This window comes from Gallinula chloropus, assembly GCF_964237585.1.
Source record: "Gallinula chloropus genome assembly, chromosome: 4".
In the NCBI taxonomy this organism is placed as follows: Eukaryota; Metazoa; Chordata; class Aves; order Gruiformes; family Rallidae; genus Gallinula; species Gallinula chloropus.
Genome location: NC_140088.1, coordinates 37,696,094 through 37,711,604, shown reverse-complemented (window position 1 = coordinate 37,711,604; position 15,511 = coordinate 37,696,094). Strand labels below are relative to the sequence as shown.

At 67.1% G+C, this 15,511-nt stretch overlaps 5 protein-coding genes across 6 annotated transcripts in view; 3 read left to right on the top strand and 2 right to left on the bottom strand.

Annotated features, from left to right (window-relative positions):
- Positions 1-673: 673 nt before the first annotated feature.
- On the top strand, positions 674-4,506 carry TKFC (triokinase and FMN cyclase). Its single transcript, XM_084263365.1, has 17 exons — positions 674-732; positions 833-1,022; positions 1,116-1,226; positions 1,315-1,496; positions 1,601-1,679; positions 1,844-1,933; positions 2,050-2,084; positions 2,175-2,259; positions 2,336-2,425; positions 2,522-2,638; positions 2,837-2,956; positions 3,068-3,205; positions 3,549-3,655; positions 3,760-3,863; positions 3,950-3,983; positions 4,073-4,162; positions 4,259-4,506. Exons 1-17 carry the CDS (start codon positions 727-729, stop codon positions 4,409-4,411), a joined length of 1,731 nt encoding a protein of 576 aa, XP_084119491.1. The 5' UTR covers positions 674-726; the 3' UTR covers positions 4,412-4,506.
- Positions 4,507-4,979: 473 nt separating this feature from the next.
- On the bottom strand, positions 4,980-8,891 carry CYB561A3 (cytochrome b561 family member A3; the record flags this gene model as incomplete). 2 transcript variants are annotated; one of them, XM_084263367.1, is made up of 6 exons in its annotated part: positions 4,980-5,407; positions 5,513-5,669; positions 5,951-6,105; positions 6,196-6,404; positions 6,486-6,691; positions 8,804-8,891. In XM_084263367.1, the coding sequence occupies 5 exons, from the start codon at positions 6,673-6,675 to the stop codon at positions 5,384-5,386; spliced, it is 735 nt and encodes a 244-aa protein (XP_084119493.1). In that variant the 3' UTR covers positions 4,980-5,383. The 2 variants fall into 2 exon arrangements, with proteins under 2 accessions (XP_084119493.1, XP_084119492.1); XM_084263366.1 differs by lacking the exon at positions 8,804-8,891 and adding an exon at positions 8,343-8,383.
- Positions 8,512-11,051, top strand: TMEM138 (transmembrane protein 138). The gene is made up of 5 exons (XM_084263368.1): positions 8,512-8,527; positions 9,211-9,446; positions 9,558-9,729; positions 10,495-10,570; positions 10,675-11,051. Exons 2-5 carry the CDS (start codon positions 9,319-9,321, stop codon positions 10,785-10,787), a joined length of 489 nt encoding a protein of 162 aa, XP_084119494.1. The 5' UTR covers positions 8,512-8,527; positions 9,211-9,318; the 3' UTR covers positions 10,788-11,051.
- Positions 11,052-11,445: 394 nt separating this feature from the next.
- On the top strand, positions 11,446-12,762 carry TMEM216 (transmembrane protein 216; the record flags this gene model as incomplete). Its single annotated transcript, XM_084263196.1, has 5 exons — positions 11,446-11,458; positions 11,666-11,767; positions 11,860-11,952; positions 12,117-12,318; positions 12,415-12,762. 5 exons carry the CDS (start codon positions 11,446-11,448, stop codon positions 12,428-12,430), a joined length of 426 nt encoding a protein of 141 aa, XP_084119322.1. The 3' UTR covers positions 12,431-12,762.
- Positions 12,763-13,094: 332 nt separating this feature from the next.
- CPSF7 (cleavage and polyadenylation specific factor 7) overlaps positions 13,095-15,511 on the bottom strand; it is a gene marked incomplete at its 5' end in the record, with an annotated part of 6,489 nt that continues 4,072 nt past the window's right edge. Inside the window, 5 exons of the mRNA XM_084263195.1 lie at positions 13,095-14,417; positions 14,523-14,696; positions 14,843-15,011; positions 15,109-15,227; positions 15,327-15,496. Coding sequence (XP_084119321.1) covers positions 14,528-14,696; positions 14,843-15,011; positions 15,109-15,227; positions 15,327-15,496 — 627 coding nt within the window. The 3' untranslated portion in view covers positions 13,095-14,417; positions 14,523-14,527. The remainder of the gene's footprint in view (positions 14,418-14,522; positions 14,697-14,842; positions 15,012-15,108; positions 15,228-15,326; positions 15,497-15,511) is intronic.

Here is a 15,511-nt window from a genome sequence, read left to right as displayed (position 1 = left end):
GAGGACCAAGAGGAGGAGCAGACGAGAGGGCAGGTGGGGAAAGGGGATGCTCCGGGGGGGAATTGGGGTGTAACTCTCCCTTTGGGGGTCCCCGCACACCTGCCCTAGAGGGGATCCCCGACGGGGAGGGGCTCAGCCACTCGGTTCCCGCGCTGAGAGGGGGGCCCCGATGGCGGGGCGGGGGGGGGTGCATCGGCTTCGCAACCCCCGTCTCCTCCCCGTTCACCCCCCAAAGGGCTCCCTGCAGGGGGACACCCCCTTTGGCCCCCTCCCCCTCCGCCGTGGGGACGGTGCATATCCCCTCCGACTCGGGGCGGGGGGCGATGCTCAAGGGGATGCTCCCCTCTTGCCCCCCCGAGAGGGGGTAACCATGGTGGGGGGGTGGGGAATGTGCTCCCCCCACCCCAGTACCCCCCACCCTAGCAGGAGGTCCCTGCTCGGGGGGTCCCATCGTGGTCACCCAGCCCATCAGGGGGTCCTGGCTGTAGGGCTTATCCCCTCACCCTGCTGTGTGTGTCCCTCCAGGAGCTGGTGCGTGTTTGGGGGTGACGTTGAACCCACCCCCACCCCCCCCATCAGACCACACACCCCCCAGTCCCACCACGTCCCCGCAGGACCCCCAGGCAGGAAGGGGCCTGGCTGCGCCAGCCTTGGACCTTGTCCTCCCTCCGCTTGCCAGCGTTTGGTCTGGAGGCTGAAGGCTGCACGGAACCCTCTGCCACCCCCATGGAGGTGAGCCCCCTCCTCTCCCCAACCCCACCCCCAGGCCCACCAGACCCCAGTGGCCTTGGGGTGCCACCCCTGTCCTGCCACTGCCCCTTTGTGTCCCCAGGTCCCCAAGAAGCTGGTGAATTCGGTGACGGGCTGTGCTGACGATGCACTGGCGGGACTGGTGGCCTGTAACCCCGGCCTGCGGGTCCTGCAGGGACATCGGGTGGTCCTGCGTGCCGACCTGGGGGCCATCCGCGGACGGGTGGCCCTGCTCTCTGGGGGGGGCTCCGGCCATGAGCCTGCCCATGCAGGTAAGGAGACCCCCATGTCCCCCTGTGTCCCCCAGCCACTGCTATCGCCGGCCTCCCCCGGTGCAGTACCGAGCCCCCTGTCCCGCTCCTCAGGGTACATTGGGAAGGGCATGCTGACTGGCGTGGTGGCCGGCGCCGTCTTCACCTCTCCGGCCGTGGGCAGTATCCTGGCAGCCATCCGGGCGGTGACACAGGCAGGCGCAGGTAGGGTCGTGCTTTGGGGTGTGGGTCAGGGATCCCCTTCGCTGCCCCACCTCGCCGGTACACCCCACTGGCCTCTGCTTCTGCGCAGCCGGGACCCTCCTGATCGTGAAGAACTACACCGGGGACCGGCTGAACTTCGGGCTGGCGCTGGAACGGGCGCGGGCGGAGGGGGCCGACGTGCGCATGGTGGTGGTGGGGGACGACTGCGCCTTCGCCGCCCCGAAGAAAGCCGGACGCCGCGGGCTGTGCGGCACCGTCCTCGTACACAAGGTCTGGAGGGTCCCGCCGTGTCCCTGTGGGGATGGGGGGAATTTTTTGGGGACAGGGTGGGGAATGGGGCGCGGTGAGCCCTCACTCGGTGCCACCCGTGGCAGGTGGCGGGGGCCTTGGCCGAGGCGGGGGCGAGCTTGGACAAGATCGTCGAGAAGGTGTTGGCGGCCACCAAAGGCATGGGTACGCATCTGGGACCCCATGTTGTGCGCTGGGAACCCCCGGGGTGCCATGCCTTCCGCCCCCCAAGCCCCGTCGTGGGTTTTCCCCCTCAATCCCTTGGGAATTTCACAGTTCGGGCAAACCAGCCCCCCCCCTCCCCATGCCCCACATCCTTCTCCATGCAGGTACCCTGGGTCTCAGCCTGTCCCCGTGCAGCGTCCCGGGCTCCAAGCCCACCTTCCAGCTGGCTGCCGACGAGATGGAGCTGGGTCTGGGTGAGGAACCCTTTGTCTCCCCCTGGCTTCATCCCAGTGGGGGCTGAGTGTCCCACCCCCATCCCCCCAGTACGGGAGGTGCCCCAGCACGGGGTGATATGCCCCCATCTCTGCAGGGATCCATGGCGAGGCAGGCGTGTGCAGGATGAAGGTGAGCAGCACTTCAGTGTCCACCCCCACCTCCCACTCTCAAGGGCCCCTCCCAGCTCTACCCCCACCCCCCAATTGTATGTCCCCCCAGGTGCTGCCGGCAGATGAGGCGGTGGAGACGATGCTGGCGCATATGACGGACCCCTCCAATGCCTCTTGCCTGCCTCTGAGCCCCGGTGAGGCCTCCCCTCAAGCCCCCCTCAGCCCTCCCTTCCCCCGCTGGGGGGTCTCACTCTGCCACCTGTTCCACAGGAGCCTCCGTGGTGCTGATGGTGAACAACCTGGGTGGGCTGTCCTGCCTGGAGCTGGGCATCGTGGCCGGGGCGGCCGTACGCTGCTTGGGTAAGCACAGGGGGTTCTCGGAGTGCTCTTCCCTGCTGTTTTGAGGACCCTTCCTCCACAGGCTTGGGTTCCCCCCTCACCTCCCTGTACTCACAGAGAACCGAGGCATCCGCATCGCTCGGGCTTTGGTGGGTTCCTTCATGACGGCGCTGGAGATGGCTGGGGTCTCCCTCACCCTCATGTTGGTGGATGAGGAACTCGTGGCGCTGATTGGTGAGCGCCCGGCGGGCGGGGATACGGCACGGGGGTGCGGGGGGTCCCGGGGAGCTGGGTGAGGGGATGGCCAGCACGCTGTGCCAGTGAGGTGCTGAGGAGCCAGGTGCCTGGCTGCCAGACGCGCGGGCGGGTGAGGATGCAGCCCAGCCCCGCTGAGCTGAGCTCGCCCCTCGCTTGCCCCTCTCGCTGCTCTAGATGCTGACACCACGGCCGTGGCTTGGCCCAACCTGCCTGCGGCACCTGCGACCAGCCAGAGACAAGAGGTGCCGGCACCGAAAGAGGCACCAGGGACCACGCAGCATGAGACTGGCACAGGTACAAGCAGCCCCAGGGTGCCGGAGTCCCCCCCCTGGCGAGCTGTCACCTCCCCTGTGCCTCAGTTTCCCTGTGTGTGGAAGGAGTAGGGGTGACGTCTCCTCCATGCAGGTCCCGGCGCGGCACAGGCGCAGCTGGTCCTGGAGCGGGTGTGCAGCACCCTGCTCGCCATGCAGGACAGGCTCAATGAGCTGGACCGCGCGGCAGGTGACGGGGACTGTGGCCACACGCACGCCCGGGCTGCGCAAGGTGGGTGACGGGGAGTGGGTATTGCACCCACTCCCGGGAGCAGGGTCTCCCCTGGGGACATCCCTTCTCGGGGCAGGGGAACGACTCAGCTGGGGAGTGGGATCTGCTCCCAAGTCACGCATCCCCAGGATCCCCCCACCCCAGCATCCACACTCCCCCCAGTGTCTCCGCGCCCAGAGGAGCTACCTCACAGTATTGGGGGCGGTGTATGCATCCCTGCTTGTCCCCAAGAGGGGCAGGGGTCCCCTAGGGCAGGTAGGGGTGCAGGTGCCCCCCTGCCAGCCCATGCAGGGCTGAGGGAAGGGTCCCAACCTGGTGTCCCCTCGCGTCGCTGTCCCTGCAGCCATCCAGGAGTGGGTGCGTGCCCGGCCCCCGCCCGCAGCCCCAGCCCGGCTCCTCTCTGCCCTGGCTGACCTGCTGCTGGAGAAGATGGGGGGCTCCTCCGGCGTGGTGAGTGCGGGGAAGGAGGAGAGGGTGGGGGGGATGGTTTGTCACCCCCCAGGGTCCCTGGCTGTGCCCCCACCGCCTGCGGTGATGTGCTGGTGTCGCTGCAGCTCTACGGGCTGTTCCTGACGGCAGCTGCTGGGCCTCTACGCGACGGTGGTGACCTCGCAGCGTGGGCTGACGCCATGGACGCCGGTGTAGAAGCCATGCAGCGGTGAGTGCTGCGGGGTGCTCCCCCCTCCTCTCTGAAGCCCCCCAATCCCTCCACGGGACCCTGACGGCTCCCCGTGCCTTCCGCAGGTACGGAGGAGCCGCGCCGGGGGACAGGACGATGGTGAGCGGCAGCGTCCCGTACCGGGGCGGACGTGTGGCAGAGAGCCAGGGGCCCCCTGATTCTCAGCCCCCCTCCACATCTCCCCACAGCTGGACCCGCTGTGCGCTGCGGTGCAGGCTCTGCATGCCCTGCGCGGCCCCGACGCCCAACTGCTGCCGGTGCTGGCTGCCGCCGTGCAGGTAGGGAGCAGGGCGGGGAACCTGCTGTGGGGATCACCGTAGCGGCTCCCCAGGCCGCATCCTGAGCGCACCCCGGTTTTCTTTCTACCCCGGCAGAGCGCCGAGGCAGCGGCGGAGGCCACCAGGCACATGGAAGCCGGGGCGGGCAGAGCCAGCTACATCAGCTCTGCCCGGCTGCTGCAGCCCGACCCGGGCGCGGTGGCGGTGGCGGCCGTGCTGCGGGCTGTGCTGGAGGCGCTGCAGAGCTGAGGCGGGGGCGCGGCTGGCCCCCTGCACACTCAGCGGCGTAGGCAGGGCTTGGCAGCGCCCCACACATACCCCCCCAATAAACCTTTGTGGTCCCACTAAGCTCACCCAGGGCGTCCAGCCCGCTGCAAGGGCTGGGGGCAACGGGGGTGGCAAGGATGTGGCAGGCTTCCTCCAGGAACACTCCCCGCAGAGCCTGGGGGGGGGGGGGGCCGCGGGAGCGGAGGTTCAGCCCGTCCCACTGGCAGCAGGAGGGTGGCTGTGCTGGGGAGGAAGGAAGCCACTGGGTGCTGGGGGAAATCACGGGACTTGTGTGGCCCCAGGCATGGGATCTGGAGGTGCCTCTGGGAACGGGACGAGGGAGAACTGAGGACAGAAGATCCCGTCTGTGGGCAAAAAGGGCTGGGGGCAGAGTCTGCAGGAGCCAGTGAGGCCAAAGCCATGCCCCTGGGCAGGACGTGGTCCCCAGGCACCAGGACCTGCTCGCTGGGCAGCCGGCTCTCACATCCTGGCTCCTGGGTGCACACCCCACTTCTCCCCTTGTCCCCAAATCCACGGAAGCGCTGCGGAAGCCAGCAGGTTTATTACATCTCCACAAAGGCCCTGAGAGGCTGCTCGGCTGGTCCTGCACCGGCGGGGCGGATGGAGAGGTACAGAGAGGGTGACAAAGAGGAGGGCACGGCAGGGCGAGGGTCCCCTCCGTCCCTGCAGCCCCCCGACAGGAGATGATCCCGGAGCTGGGGGGCTGGGTGGTGGCGCCGGCAGGCACAGGGATTTCCCCCACCCCCAGCGGTGTCTGACCTGGCGAAGCTCTGACAGCTGCACCACGTTCTGCCCGTTCCTCCCACGGGCCAGCGAGCGAGCGTCAGGCGCAGGCAGCAGGAGCCCCTGGTGTGGCCACGAGTGGGGCTGGCACGGCGGGCAGGGGAGTGACAGCATCGGACAGCAGCCCTGGGAGACACCTCGGCCACGGCGTCAGCGCTCGGCGCCAAGCAGGGGCTGCGAGGAAGGGTGTTGGTGAAGGCGATGCCAGCACCCCAAGCCTGGGGCTGTGGCAGGGCCGCAGCTCAGCTCCCCAAAGCGTCCGTACCACGGAGCTGGTACCTGGCAAGAATCCGCGGAGTCGGCATCGGGGCGCTTCCAGCTGGGCCTGGCCAAGGCACCCAGCACCAGCAGCCCGAAGAGGAGGAGCAGGAGCCCCAGCGTGTTGGCGAAGACGGCCTCGGCGGGCAGGTGCTTGTACTCCGTTGTCCCGTTTTTCCTCGAGGCGGGGGGAAGAGGAGCCGAGAGTTTTTCTGGATGTGCCCGGCCTTCCCCTAAGCCCCACCCCCACTCCACCCCGCACCCACCCCGCAGCCACCCCGCAGCAGGGCGTTGCACAAGCCAGCCACGCACCTGACGGGCGGGGAGCGCTCGCTTCCCTTTGCCATCCCCACGCTCGGTTTCACTCGGAGCGCCCCGCGAGAGAAACCACGACCAGCGCAAACCTCTCCCCCGTCCCTCCCTCCCCAGAAGCCTCCCCCTGCCTCTCCCCACGCTCACAGGCTGAAGAAGAGCTTCTCGTTGATGCCCGACACGCACGAGGCCACCGACAGCAGGAGGATGGCGGAACCGAAGAAGACATGGACGGGTTTATAGAGGGCACGGAGCCAGGCGGGAGCCCAGGGCAGCAGGAAGGCGCTGAAGCCGGCCAGCCACTGCGGGAAGGGGAGCTGAGGGGTGAGGGACACGGGGAGGGGGGTGCTGGAGGGGCAGGACGGGCGTGGGGCCGGGGGGGCAGCACCTACCTGGCAGGAGAACAGCAGCACAGTGACCAAGCCCAGCCAGCTGTGCAAGGAGTACATGTTGGGCGTCCCGTGGTCGTTGTGGAAGCGGAAGACGGCTGCCAGCCCCAGCACAGCCAGGACGAAGGCTGCCAGTGCCAGGGCGCCGTGCAGCACCTTCCAGGGCAGTTTGGGGCCGCTCCAGGTGGAGGGCAGGCGGTACACCAGGGCCGCTGTTGGGTGAGAGGATCAGGCCGGATCCGCACCGAAACCGCGCCGACACCCCGCCGAGACCGCGCCGAGGCCGCGCTCACCTGCGCCGTAGATCACCACCATGCCCGTCACCATCAGCACCGGGTGCCAGTTGAACGTCTGGGCGCTGCCGTCCAGGGCGAAGCCGCCGCGCCAGTGCTGGCACCAGGCGCTCACGAAGGCCACGCACACAAAGCCCAGGCAGCCCAGGAGGATGCAGAAGGGGAGGAAGGGCGGGTCCAGCATCTCCATGGCGGGATGGCGGCACCTGGGGAAAGGCCAGAGGCTCGCTCAGCCCGCGCCGCCGGGGTTCTCTGCCTGCGCCGGGGCTCTCGCTGGTGTGCAGACACCCTCACACCCCCAAGGGAGGAGCCAGCCTGAAAGGGGAACCAAGGCTCACAGAGGAGGGGGGGGCCTGGACCAGCTGCCAGGCCAGGGAAGGGTGCCAGGCCCAGCTGGGGATGGGCAGGGGAAAACCGGCCCTTGCCAGAGCCAGGTCCCCTGGCAGCACTGAAGCCGTTGCTGCACCCTGCCCCTGTGCCCAGGGCACAGCAGCAAGGGCCTGGTGGGGGGTTTGGGTGTCTCTCGTAAGCCTGCCCGTCTGCCCAGAGCCCACAGCTCTGCTGCATCGTCCCCAGGAACTCACCCATCTGGGTCCCCTCCCTTTCACACACACGTACACTCCCTCCATTCCTCTAGCACCCTCAAACCTGCGCCCCAGCCACCCTTTCACCGCCCCACTGGCACCTGCACCCCTTCTCAAATCCCTCTTGGCCCCATGAGCCGCAACCACAGCCCAGTACTCTCTCCAGCGGGGTGCAAGGGGATTCCCCAGCACCCGGATCCTGGCAGCCCTAGCGCCTCTGCTCCCTCCTGCCCACTCTGTGCCAGCTCTCACCCCACCTGCTCCACAGGGGTCAGGGGTGACCCCCTGGCAACAGCCCCCACTGGGCTGCAGCAGATGACTGGCAGGCACAGGACTATGCTCATTTGCCTGGCCATTTGCATCTGCCTCCAGAAATAGATACTTGTGTCTCTTCCCCAAGCGGTAGGGAAGGGGGAGGGTGTGACCATGGCCCCGTGTCCCCCAGATCAGCTGCCCCACGGGACAGTGAGGAAGGAGATGGGTGGGACAGGCATCACGAGCTTGGCCACCCACTCGTTCCCAGGCCTTACGGTGCTTGGCAAGGTGCTCAGCAGCCCCATGGCTCCCGGGGTTTGGCCTCAAGGCTCCCCCCAGGACGCAGGGACGCAGAATTTGGCCCCAAAGCTCTCCACGGGGACTTGCCCCCCAGCCCCCAGCTCCCCCCAGGGCACGGGGTTTAGCCCCACGGCTCCCTTGGGACCTGGGGATGTGAGGTTTGGCCCCACAGCTGCTCCCCGGGCCCAGGGTTTGGGCCCACAGTTTCCCTGGGGCCCAGGGACCTGGAGCCTGGCCCCACGGTTCCTCCCAGGGCCTGGGCCCATGCTTACCTGGGGACCTGGGGATGTGGGTTTGGCCCCATAGCTCCTCCCGCGGCCTGGCACCCCCCCGACTTCCCCCGGGGCCCGTGGTTTGGCCCCACAGCTCCCCCCAGGGCCTGACCCCATGGCTCCCCAGGCGCCCAGGGAGGTGGGGTTCGTCCCCCCGGCTCGCCCAGGACCTGGGGCCCGGGGTTTGGCCCCACAGCTCTCCCAAGGCCCGGCCCCATGGCTCCCCCCGAGGCCTGGCACCCCCCCGGCTCTCCCCAGGGTCTGGCCCCACGGCTCCCCGGGACCGGTGAGGCACAAGGCCCGGCACTACAGCTCCCGCCGCCCCGGGAGCACAGGGCCCGGCCCTCCGGCTGCCCCCGGGGCCACGCAGGGCCCGAACCCGGGGCCCCGGCGGCTCCCCCCCCGGCGCCGGGAGCGCGGGGCGCGGCCTCTCCCCGGGGCCGTACCTCAGCCCCGCCGCCCCCTCGGCCTCGCCGGGTGCCTCCATGCCGGGCGGCACCCCTCCCGGGCCCGGCGACCAACGAGAGCGGCGGCTAGAGCGGCCGCCGGCGCGGCTCCTCCAGCCACCCGCTTCCGCCCCGCTCTCTGTGGCTGTTGCCGTGGAGACGGAAGATGGCGGCGGCGGCGACGGGTCAGCGCTAGGCCGCGGCGGGGACCGGAGACGGGGCAAGCGAGGCCGGGGAAGGGGAAAGGGAGTTGGGGAAGGGAGGGAGGCCGGCGGCGCTGCGGCCTGTGGGGAGCCGCGCACGGACAGGGCCGGGCCGAGCTACGAAGGGTCCTGGCAGGTCCGTCCCCTCCCCCGGTCCCTCTCCCGAGACGCCGGGGCCTCCCTTGGCGCAGCAGGGGCGCGGCCAGCCGCCTCTCTCCCCGGGGCCCGCCCTCCTCGTAACCCCCCCCCCCGGCTTACCCCGCTGCGCCCCTGCCCCCTCCGCCCGGCTGCCGGCTGTGGGAGACGCGTTCAGGAGGGCCGTTCCCCCCGCTGCCCTCATCCCTGCTCCGCCCCGCTGCCCCCGGGGCAGGGTGCGCCCTGCCGGGGTGAGGTGAAGGACGAGAGCGGTGCCAGGGCGCGGCGTGCCCAAGCGGAGCCCGCCACAGCTTTGGGGCTCGCCCCGGGGCGAGAGGTGGGGCAGGAGTGACCCTCCCGGGCGCTGCTCCCCGGGACTTGCACGTCTGCCTCGTCCCTCTCCATCCTCACCGGATCTCTTTGCACCTGCTTCGTGTGACTTGGGGAAGAGGTTTGCAAGGTGCTGGGTGGGTAAAGAAACAAAACTTCTGCTCTTCCTCCCCTCTCTCCCTCCCTCCCCCCAACCCCAGCTGTAAGGAGAGGTGATGCTGAGCTTCCGCCCCACCAGCTCTGGACCATGAGCTCGCTCTGCCACTGGGGATGCCAAGGCTGAAGGCTCCAATCCCCGGGGAAGGAAGATGCTCCAGACCAGTAACTACAGCCTGGTGCTGTTCCTGCAGTTCCTCCTGCTTTTCTATGACCTCTTTGTCAACTCCTTCTCAGAGCTACTCCGCACGGCCCCCGCCGTCCAGCTCGTCCTCTTCATGTGAGCACCGGGTGGGCACAGGAGGGAGCCCAGTAGAGTGGGAGGGCTGGCGTGTCACCCTCTGCCATGTCTCTCCTCTTTCTCTCTTTCTCCCCCCCTCTCTTCCCACAGCATCCAGGACATCGCTATTCTCTTCAATGTCATCATCATCTTCCTCATGTTCTTCAACACCTTCGTCTTCCAAGCCGGGTTGGTCAACCTCCTTTTCCACAAATTCAAGGCGACCATCCTGCTGTCGGCAACTTACCTGGCGCTCAGCATCTCCTTCCATGTCTGGGTGATGGTACGTGGTGGCGGGGGGAGCGCGGCACCGGCTTTGCCAGCCACAACCCCCCCATTCCCCTTGCTCCTTCTCTCAGGAGAGGAACACCATGAGCTATGGCTTGACCCTCCTGTTCCTGGAGATGGCAAGCTGGGAGGGAGCCGCCTCATCCTGGCCCTTTCCCGACAGGAAATCTCCTGCCCCAGGAGATTTCTGTCCTGACTGGCACAGAAGCCGGCGCTGGAGTAAATCCCCGCCGAAGCCTGGGACAGCAGCTCCCGGTTTACCTGGGATTAATCCCCAGCAATCACCAGTGCTCAGGGCTGGGGGCAGCCCCCTCCCCTGGCTCTGTCCAGGGAGCGTCCTTCCCCTCCTCTCCTCTCCCCTCCTCCACCCCAGCTCCCTCCTGTTCCCTGTCCCAGCCCCCCGCCACCCTCCAGCCTCCGGGTGAGGGTCTGTGCCCTGGGGAGGAAGGGGTCACGTTGGGAGCTGCCCTAGGCCAGGTTACTGGAGCAGGCGGCCGTGCCGGTGCTGCCGATGCCACGCGGGCAGGGGATTGCCGGGGATTTGCAGGGATCTGAAGTCTGAAGCTGGAATACAGCCCGTCTCACTGCCCAAATCCCCTGAGCTGCTTAACCTTTGGGGTGGGGGGTTGCTGCCCTGGCTGCTGGCATTGCCCCCAGCCTTGTGCAAAGCCTCTCCTGGGAGGGAGCCAGAGGTATGGGGTGCTGCTCATCCCCCCACTCCCCCCCCCCCAAACTAACACCCGTGTTATTCCTGTCCCAGAACCTGCGGTGGCGGGACTCCAGCCGCTTCGTCTGGACCGAAGGCCTGCAGACCCTCTTCGTTTTCCAGCGGCTGGGTAAGGGCTCATGGGCACAGCCTCCCTGCTGGGGTTCTCCCCCTTCTGTGCAGCCTGTGGGGGGTAAAACGGGGTCCCACTCACCCCCCTGCTCCCTCCCACAGTGGCCGTGCTCTACTGTTACTTCTACAAGCGGACGGCGGTGCACCTCGGCGACCCCCTCTTCTACCAGGACTCGCTCTGGCTGCGCAAGGAGTTTGCGCACTTCCGCGGCTGACGGCTCCCTGTGGGCTCTTGCGGCTCCCCAGCATTCCCTGCCATCTCTCTGCACCCCAGCATTCCCTGCATTTCTTTGGGGACCGCTCCGGCTCAGCCGCTCTCCTCCTCTTCCTCCCTGGGGCCGGGGCGCTGGCAGGACTCGTGCCGGGATTCGGGTTGGCGCGAGGTGCACCCTGCACCCTGGCTCTGCCACAGGACAGCCCGTCCCGGCGCCGTGGCTTCTGTTGGGACTCAAGTGGTTTTGTAAACAGTAAAGAAATAAACCAGCTGCGTTTTCCAGGGGCTGCCCGGTGTCCGTGTGCCCCAGGACACCCCGGATGGGCTGCAGGACCCCCTGGCTTGGCCCTTCTTCCAGGCGGCTTCACCCCAGCTCTGCGCTTGCGGCAGCACAGCGGGCCTGTCCCCCCTCCCTCGCGGCGTCGGGCTCTCGGTTCAACCGAGGGGATGCGGGCGGGACCGGGGATAACGGGGATAACCGGGAGCTCCTGCCCCCCACGGCACGGCGGGACCCGGGCTTGGCGCGGGGCTCGAACCCGCCGCCCGACGGGCTCGGTCCTCCAGAGCCATAGAGACGGCGGAGAGAGCGGCCGGGCTCTTTTCCCGCCCAGCGCAGCCAGGAGCGAGGGCGGCGGCGACGGTTTCCATGGAGACGGAAGATGGCGCCCAGGAGTGAGCGCGGGGCCGCGGCGGGGCCGGGGGAGCAACGGGGCGGGGGCCGGGGCGGGGGTTGAACCGGGCGGGGAGCGGGGCTGAGCCGGGTCGGGGTTTAAGCGGGCGGGGAGCGGGGCTGAGCCGGGTCGGGGTTTAGCGGGGCCGGGAGCGGGGCTGTGCTGTGCCCCCCCCCGCCCTGCTCCCAGCCAGCCTCGCCTCCCGCAGGCCGCCAGCGCTCCTCGACGCCGCTCCAAGTGCTGCTGTTCCTCAACGGGTGGTACAGCGCTACCTACTTCCTCCTGGAGGCCTTCGTCTTCGTGTACAAGGGTGAGGCCCCCACCCCTCCCTGTCCTCCCCCCGGGCCGCAGCCCCCTGCCCCGGGGGGGGGGGTGCGGGCCCTGAGACGGTTGTGCCCGCAGTGCTGCTGCTGCCCTATCCCGTCACCAACCTGGTGCTGGACCTGGCGCTGCTCCTCCTCTACCTCGGCACTGAGGCCACACGCATCTTCTTTGGTAAGCCCTGGGGACACTGGGGGGGGGTCCGCCAAGTGCCCAGACCCCCCCCAGGAACTGCTGCGTTTTCCATGTGTGTCTGTATCCCACTGTGGAGTCCTGGGGATGGGGGGGGCACAACCCCTTTGCGGGCGATTCCCATTCAAAAACCACACGCCCCGCAGGGTCCAAGGGCAACCTGTGCCAGCGGAAGGTGCCGCTCTCCATCAGCCTGGCCCTCACCGTGCCGGCAGCTGTCATGGCAGCCTATTACCTGCTGCTGCAGACCTACGCCCTGCGCCTGGAAGCCATCCTCAACGCCATCCTCCTGCTCTTCTACGCCGTGGAGCTGCTGCTGGGTGTCCTCGCGCTGGTTTCCTTCTCCAGGTACTGGTGTGGGGAGCTGGGCGATACCATAGGAGCCAGCACAGCGGGGTGCTGGGCTGGTTCGGTGCAAACACCTCTGTCTTTCCCTTCTCTCAGCACTGATTCGTACTGAGGCCCCCCTGGCACCACGCCAAAGACCCAGGCACAGAGTGGCACCAGCTGGGAACCAGTGCTCAGTCCCGGTGCCGTTTCCACCTCCCAGGCGGCAGCGCCAGGCCGGGCTGACACTGGCACCAGCACACAGCTCCAGCCCACAGGCCGCCCGGGGCCGGGAGATCCTGCTCTCCGCTTCCCCCGCAGTGCATCCCAGCGAGCTGTGGGGCAGCACTAAGCCCCTGCCATGGGGGACTGTGCCCCCGCCCCCCCAGGGCTCAGGATGTGCAGGTCAGTTCGAGGTACGGAGAATGAGTATTTTTTTCCCCCCTTTTCTATTGCCTTCTCAGAATTAATTCACTATTTTCCAATAAAGATTTATTTTTAACTGGTGCCCGAGCCTGTGGCTTCCACTGCAAACACTCAGGAGCTTCCAGCACCCAACCGCTGCGCTGAGCCAGCTTTGGGGGGGGGGGGGGGGTGCACACAAGAGCCCCATGGAAGCATCAGAGGACAGCACCCATCCCAGATGGCACCCCCAAAGACACTCAAAGCCCTCCAATTTTACTCTTCTCTCGGGTGCAGTGACCCTGAAGCCACTCCCACCCTTGAGCAGCTCCCTAAAAGCCCCGGAGGGGGGTGTGAGGAGGAACCTGCAACAGACGAGCCCCTGCAGCACCGTATAAAAGACCGACAACGTCATCAAGTTTATTACACAATTTCCAACCTATCAGAAAGACAAACGAATCTATAATCACTGCGAGCAGGAGGGGGGGGCAGCGCCTCGCTGGGAGGGGGGGGGGAGGTTCATCAGGGCTTTGCTCTGCACTTTGCCCCCCGCTATTCCAAAAGAAACTAAAAACTTTTGTGTCGTTAAGTAAAAAAAAAAAAACCAAAACCAAGAAGAAATTTGTGCCGCCCAGCGCTCCCCCCTCCAGCACGCGCCCGCCGAGCCGGCACCGCCTGGTACTTTAACAGGATCTTTTTTCTTTTCTTTCTTTTTTTTTCTTCCCCTACCCTCCCCTCCATCCCCCTCCCACCCCTCCCCTGTGTTATTTCCACTAAAAAAACACTTCCCAGAGCTGGGTTTCTCCTCTCCAGCACCAGTTCAGAGGGTGCTGGCACCTGGCTGGCTGCTCAGGGAGGGCTGGAAGTCACCCCGTGTTCTCCTCAGCTCACCCCGACCCCTCCTGGGCTCTTTTCCCCTCTCTCCTGGAGGGATCTGTGCGGGATCTCACAGCCCAGAGAGGCACAGGCGGGTGGGAGGATAGAAAGGGATGGGGGGGGGGGGAGGGTGGGTAGGAGGAGTGGAGCGGGTGGCAGCCTGCCCTGCCATGCTCTGCCTCCTCCGCTTCCTCTAAAACAAGGAAGGTGCTGTGGGAGAGGCCAGCTCCACGCAGGGCCCAGAATGGCAGGGCAGAGGGATGGGGGGTGACCCTCCAGCCAACCCTGACACCCCCCCCCCGCCACTTCTCCCCTGCTGCTCCCCAGCAGAGCGGGCAAAGCCAGGAGCATCCCTAGATGAGGCGAGAGGATGGTACGTGGCCGAAGAACCCGAATCGCTTCCAGTGAAGCCGGGCACCGGGTTTGTGAGCCGTGCGCCCCCGCACTGCACCTGGGGAAGGGTCCATCCCCTCCAGCCACCCCGGAACGAGCTCCGCAGGGGTAAAACCCCAGGAAAAACCAACCCCAAGAAAAAAGGGAGGAAAAAAAAAAAAAAAAAAGCAAAGCACCATTTCTCTTTGGGTCCGAGCGTCCACGGAGCGGAGCCAGCGTCCCCCGGCTGCTCCCCGCCTCTCCCTGGGCAGCAGCGAGGGCGCAGGCCCCAAGGCCACAAGGTGTCAGTGGGAGTCCTGCCGGGACGCGGCACGGCTTTTCCTTGGGTGTCTGGAGAGAGCTGGGAGTGACGGGGAAGGGAGGGGGCGGGTGGAGAGGCCTCGGTCACGTAGTCCTGGTCGAGGTGAGGAGATACGAGTCCATTTAAAAACCACTTACTGCCAAAATTCCTGTGGGGAGAGAGGAGAGGGTCAGAGCTGGGAAGCTCAGCGCAAATCCCCGTGCCCTTCCCGGGATCCTAGAGAGCTCGTGGCATCCTCCTGGGCCGACCTCACCTGTCTCAGTGGTGCCGGTCCCTCTCTCTGTCCCTGTCCCGATGCCGTTCGTGCTCCCGGTTCCGCTCCTGGAAATAGTCCTCGTGCCGATCTTCGCTGTGGAGCAGATCCCGGTGCCGCCGGCTGCTCTCGCGCGACCGGCTGGGAGAGCGCTCCCGGGATCGGTGTCTTTTCCTTGGGGAAAAGACGGGGGGTAAAAAAACCAAACCCAAAAATAAACAAGCAGCCCTTTCAGTGCCCTCCCAGGAGGATCTCACTGGGGTGGGGGGCAGTGTCAGGGTGCGGTGAAGTCACCCCAAGCCCCCGGGGACCATCGGTACCTGGAGGAGCTGCTGCTGGCGCTCGTGCTGTAGGATTTGGCTTCGATGCCGTGCAGACAGTCCTTGAGGGAGGAGAGGAGGACGCGGCACCGCTCGTCGTTGGCCACGCGGGATTGCTTGATGACAGCGATGGCCGTGAGGAGCGTCTCGATGGCGTCGCTGTAATCGCCTGTGGGAAGAGGGAGAGGGGAAGGGATGAGGGATGCAGGATGAGCTGTGGGATGAGGAAGGAGGTGGGGGACACAAGGGTACATGGTCACTGGTACCTGCGCTGGCGCCAGACACCGCCTTGGAAATGGCGCTGCTGGAGATTGCCCGGTTCCTGTTCATGATCTCCTCAAACTCCACTTCGCTCACAGCAGGGGGGGGTGGGCCGAGCTCCCGGCTGCGCAGGAGGGGACACAGGGCAGGGCTGAGCATAACCCCCCTGCAAACACCCCCATATTCGGTGTGTGGGTCCACCCTTGCCCCCACCCCACCTCACCTGCTGTGGTTGTAGGGTGCCATGGCCTTGCCGTAGGTGTCCGGTGGAGGCCCCAGGGCCGTGTTGGGTGGGGGGAAGAAGGCGGGGTTGAGGTGCAGGGCGGGGGGGACAGCACCCGGGGGTGGCACAGCCAGGTGTGGGGGCAGTCGAGGTGGTGGGGGCATGAGATGCTGGTAGTGGATACC

Coding starts and splice junctions, on each gene's coding strand:
- TKFC (XM_084263365.1), top strand. Junction 3,206..3,548: donor GCACGCCCGGGCTGCGCAAG/GTGGGTGACGGG, acceptor CTGTCCCTGCAG/CCATCCAGGAGTGGGTGCGT. Junction 4,163..4,258: donor TGCTGGCTGCCGCCGTGCAG/GTAGGGAGCAGG, acceptor CTACCCCGGCAG/AGCGCCGAGGCAGCGGCGGA.
- TMEM138 (XM_084263368.1), top strand. CDS start 9,319: ATGCTCCAGACCAGTAACTACAGCCTGGTGCTGTTCCTGCAGTTCCTC. Junction 9,730..10,494: donor CCTTCCATGTCTGGGTGATG/GTACGTGGTGGC, acceptor TTCCTGTCCCAG/AACCTGCGGTGGCGGGACTC. Junction 10,571..10,674: donor CTTCGTTTTCCAGCGGCTGG/GTAAGGGCTCAT, acceptor TCCCTCCCACAG/TGGCCGTGCTCTACTGTTAC.